The 5,000-nt window shown below is 50.6% G+C and overlaps 1 protein-coding gene across 3 annotated transcripts in view; it reads right to left on the reverse strand.

The window, feature by feature from the left end:
- LOC125025795 (serine/arginine repetitive matrix protein 3-like) overlaps positions 1 to 5,000 on the reverse strand; it is a 45,885-nt gene that overhangs the window by 235 nt on the left and 40,650 nt on the right. Inside the window, exons 7-9 of one of the 3 annotated variants that reach the window (XM_047614025.1) lie at positions 2,054 to 2,228; positions 1,353 to 1,528; positions 1 to 870 (exon numbers count right to left, since the gene is read on the reverse strand). The exon at positions 1 to 870 is cut by the window's left edge and continues 235 nt beyond it. In XM_047614025.1, coding sequence (XP_047469981.1) covers positions 318 to 870; positions 1,353 to 1,528; positions 2,054 to 2,228 — 904 coding nt within the window. In that variant the 3' untranslated portion in view covers positions 1 to 317. Of the gene's footprint in view, positions 871 to 1,352; positions 1,529 to 2,053; positions 2,229 to 3,216; positions 3,269 to 5,000 lie in introns of all 3 variants that reach the window. The other 2 variants (XM_047614026.1, XM_047614028.1) reach the window with 2 other exon arrangements.

A 5,000-nucleotide genomic window follows, 5' to 3' on the forward strand; every position in this document is an offset into this window, starting at 1 on the left:
GGAAAATATTAAAATAATGTAGCCCTCGTATATTGCATCTATTTCTCCTTACAGTTAACGTCGACTTCACTCTAGCGGATAGTGAAAGGCTGGCAGAAGGGGCTCCGTCTTTATTGGCAGCTGCCACGGTGTGCGGCGCTACAGGATAGGAACCACAGGCGCATCTCTCGCCACGGCTACACTGTGGCTTCAGAAGCTGTCTAGAATATGCATAGCACTGATATCTTTTGTGTGGGCGCCGGCGATCCGGGCCTGCTCGGCTCCCGCTCGGCTCCCGTTCGGCTCCTCTCGGCTCCTCTCGGCTCAGCTCGCTCCCGCTACTGCTCGCTCTCCGCCGCGTCGGGGGGAGCGCTGTGCTTCTCCTTCCGAGTCCGCCCTCGGCCGCCGCGGCGCTGGGCGCGCCCTCGCCCCTTCAGACGTGTTTCAGTGCGGCCCTCCTGCTCCTGGGCGGCCGCTGCGCCTCGCTTGTCCCCCTGGGGGTAGGAGCTCGGCCCCGCAGACCCGTCCCGCCCCTGCCGCCCTCCTCGCCGCCCCTGCGAGGAGTCCCTGGGCGGGGCTGAGGCCGGCGCTGCAGCCTCCTGGCGCGACCGCGAGTCGTCCCGCGGGGCGTGTCGACCGCCGCCCCGGGTGAGCGACGGCGGGCGGCGCCCTCGCGGCTGGTGCTCGCTCACCTCCGAGTCCGTGGTGGTGTCGTGGCGGCGCTCCTGGTAGTCCTGGTGGTGGTAGTTCTGCTGCTGCTGTCGATGGCGAGGCCGCCCGCGCCCGTTGTGCCTTCCTCGGCCGCGTGGCTGCGGCTGCGGCGCCTCCTGGTGCGGGCGCGCCTGGTTGATGGCGGGCAGGGTGGTTGTCCCGCCCTCGCGCTCGCTCGACCTGCGGGCGAGGGAAAGGAAGCCGTAAGCACGGGCGGGGCTTTCCGATGACGGAGAGCTTAGCATATCGCGACCGAATGAAATCATTCGGAAATGAATAAAAAAGAAGAAAAACAGGAGAGAGAGAAAAGCCAGTTAATACAAAAGGGAAGGGATGTTAAAAATTGCTGACAGCAGAATGTTTACCGGAGGCTTGTTAAAGGTGATTCTAGAAGATTCTGTCATATTATAAAATATAAGTTAAAAACTATATGCTGACTATCCTGCCCACTTATAAGTAATAATGATTACAATAACAATAACGATAATAACAACAAATAATAACATTAATGATTATGATGATAATAAAGATGATGATTATATAAAACTAATAATGGCGATGGCGATGGCAGAGTGATCATGTTCTCTTACTGCTCTAAAAAAGCTTGCGCATCAGCTGATTTCCCCGAGCATCGCTTGGCCTCGCGGTCACATCTTGCTCACCTGCGCGGGCTGTTGGAGCTGCGGTTGTGCTTGCCTTGGCCCTCCTGCCCGTGCTGCTGCTGCGCCTGCCGGAGGGGGGGGAAGCGCGGCTCCTTGTCCGTCGGGGGGCGCGGTGGAGGGGCTTCGGCAGGAGCGCGGTTGAACACGGGGGAGGCGCTGTTCTCTAACCGGTCTGTCTGCGGGTGGGGCAGGGCTTGTTAGTGGGCAGGCTAGGGCGAAGGACGCTCTGGTCTTTATTGCATCATCCGCAGAATATTTCACAAATCAGAGTGCCGATGGATATGCTCTTCAGGTCTGGCTAGAGTGAAGCGTGGCTGTGCTGAGGGCGGAGGAAGCGGGACTTTGAGTGACCTTCGGAACTGAGGACTAGAAGGATGCCACGTCCCATTCAGCCTTTTTTATGCCATTTTTATTTAGTTGTTTATTTACATCAAAATGATTAATCAATGCAATTAGTATTTGTCCATCTATCAAATTCAGTCTTCAGGCACTGATAGAATAAAGAGGGAAAAGCATGTGCATATTTAAGTGAAGCACAGAGATGACTAGACTATTCTTGATCAGACGCAGGAATGTTCAGTGACATGCAGCAGCGCAGAGGCGGAGGCCTCGCGGCGCGTGCCTCACTCAAGCACTATCTCCGGACCTGGCATGCCACTCTGGACGCCGAGAGGTGCGCGTCGAGTGCGAAGAAATCTTACTTGTCGTGAGTGCGGGGAGGTGTGTGAGGAGAGGCGAGGGGCGGCGAGGGGAGCAGTGCGTGGTGGGGGGCGGGGCGGGGGGCGGGGCGGGGGCAGCTGAGGGGTCGCCGCCCCCGTCTTGGTGCTCGGTCGGGGCGTGTCTTGCGGGGCTTCGTCTACCGCCTCCCTCGCCTGCCTGGGGACGGAGGGCACGAGAGTCAGTGAGAAGCGACACTCAGGCTACAAGCGGACTGGCTCCCGGGCGCGCTTGCGCTCGGATGCGCCTCCAGGAAGGACGCCTGCTCGAGCGTGTGGCGCAGAAGGAGGGGGTGTCTAGAGCAATGAGGTGTATGGATCTTGTAGGAATGGGACGTGTATAGATCCTGTAGGAATGGGTAGTTTAGATCTTCCAGGAATGGGGTATGAAGATCCTGCTGGAATTAAGTGTATAGATCTTGTAGGAATTGAGTGGATCCTGTGAGAATGGGGAATCTAGACCCTGTAGTAATAAGGTGCAGAGATTCACATAGGAATGTAGATCTGACAGGAATTGGTCGAATACATCCTACAGCAGTGGGATGAGTTCATCTGATGCGAATGAGACAAGTAGACTTGATATGAATGGAACTGTCTATAGCTACGTGTAACAGGTAGACTGGTTGACTGCCCGCCATCCGAGTGATAATTCCCGGGGCTTTGCTGACATATCATTCAGCAATGCTTCATGAGAATGATATAGAAACAGAAAATCTGCCAAGGATGTACTCCTGATTTGATCTAGGAATTGACAAAGATGTATAAATAGAGTATATTACATGATGTAAACATGGAATATATGTTCGTCAGTGCAAATGTAAGTTCTTGCAGTGTCGTTCTGTGTACACACAAAAAGATAATTCAGTAAGAAAATATACATTTCTTATGACCTCGCTTACTCCCTGTAGCGCACACACACACACACACACACACACACACACACACACACACACACACACACACACATACACACACACACACACACACACAGAAATCCATACATAAAAATGCAGATCCCTTTACTGTATAAACAAAGCTTATTTACACATATTATTTGCACATGCCAAGTGTCCTGAGGGATGCAGGCGAGACTCCCGCGCTAGTGCAAAATGGAAACAAAAGACGAGTCCGATGCGTGGAGTCCTAACCTTCATGTCCCTGCCTTCAGGCGAGGGCAACGGAGTCAGCTCAAGAAACAACCTGGCAAAGTGATTTGGATGTAGTGCTGTTAATGCCGCTGGTTCTTGACATTTTTTTTCCATAGAATAAAACTGTATATTGATGACTAATAGATGAAATGGGATGAGATTTGATAGCCAGACCTTTATGGCAGCAGAAGGGGATACTAAATCCAGCTATATTGTATGAGTTGAGTCGAATGTCTTTTCACATTATTGTAAAGTGGATATAATAAGAATCCCGACTCGCAGACTACGGATACTGTGATAGTAATTCAGTGAGAGAGAGAGAGAGAGAGAGAGAGAGAGAGAGAGAGAGAGAGAGAGAGAGAGAGAGAGAGAGAGAGAGAGAGAGAGAGAGAGAGAGAGAGAGAGATAATTATAAAAAGAAATTTGAACAGAACGCTCTTTCCAGTTCCATGTACCGTCCCAAAGTACACATCTAACCTAAAATGTCTACACAAAACAAAATACTGAGTGATGACTTTCACCAGTTCATGCAGCCTACATATAACATACGAAGCCTTAGAGAAAACGTAGAAGTCTACGGGAAAACTATGTTACATTCATTATTTCATCCACGATGCAGTGTTTCCATAAGCCGGATAAAATGTTCATAATTCCTTTGATTATCTTTTATGCATTTCTCATGTTGCATATTTTACATATTTTGTTTTGTATATCTCATAAGATCCTACAAATTTTCTTGCTGTTCATTATTAGCAACTGAATTTTGTGCAATGAACGTAAAAAATTATGTTTAACATCACTACATATGTTCTTATTGGCCATATGCAATTAACAATCATTTTTGACCACAGTTCTTGGGTAAGGAGGAACCACTTTAAGGAGCTCTGAAGACACGTAACTTGGTTTGTCCTCGAAGGGTTTGCATCACCACAGCCTCCCCCCTAAACGAATGCTCATTTCACTCCTCTCTCAGCTAACATCTCTCCCGCTGGCGTTTTGCTGTGTGAATTTTGAGTGCGTTGAAGCGTCTTCATGTTCCACGGCGTCCAAATCTAGAATTCAGCTTCCAGGAATAAAGTGATGACAAACACAGGCCTCCTTGAACTGATTTGATACATTCTTACCTAAGATCTGCACCTGATTTTGAATCCATCTACTAAGTTTCAGACACTATCAAGTGTCTGTGCCCAAACAGCCTTAATTTTCTATGATTACAAAAAGAATGCTGCATTTTTCTAGGTGTCTTATACAAAGAAATAAAGAACAAAATTAGCAAAATCTACTTTAAAACAAACATTCTCCATAACGTGTCTGTCTATATACATGTGTGAAAGACAAGCGGACAGAACTACAGTAATAAGATTATAGATCGTTCCACACATACACAAAGCTGCGAGGCCGACGCCCGCTGGCAGGCGCGGAGTGGAGCAGCTGCCTAGCTCGCTTGTGGTGCTCCGACCTCGCCGGCGCCTTGCCCGAGCGCAGCGGCACGTGTCCTGGAGATTTCACGATGAAACCTGGACGTGTATTATAAGTGGGCGCCCCGGGATAGTCTCGAAGGGGCGGGAGGGGAGCCCTCCTGCTGTGGTGCCGACGGGCCTTCCTCGCGTCGTCGCCTTCCACATGTTTTGGTCGCTTCCTGTGGGGACTCGACGAGAATCCTGCAGCGCGGGGAGCTTCTGCCTCTCCCGCGGTGGCAAAACTCTCCAGAGGAAAACTCTGGGGCTCCATGACCTTCGTCTTTCCTTCTGCCTGCCACTCATCCTCGCTGTCTTCTGGCATCT

This window comes from Penaeus chinensis, chromosome 5 (assembly GCF_019202785.1).
Source record: "Penaeus chinensis breed Huanghai No. 1 chromosome 5, ASM1920278v2, whole genome shotgun sequence".
Lineage (NCBI taxonomy): Eukaryota > Metazoa > Arthropoda > Malacostraca > Decapoda > Penaeidae > Penaeus > Penaeus chinensis.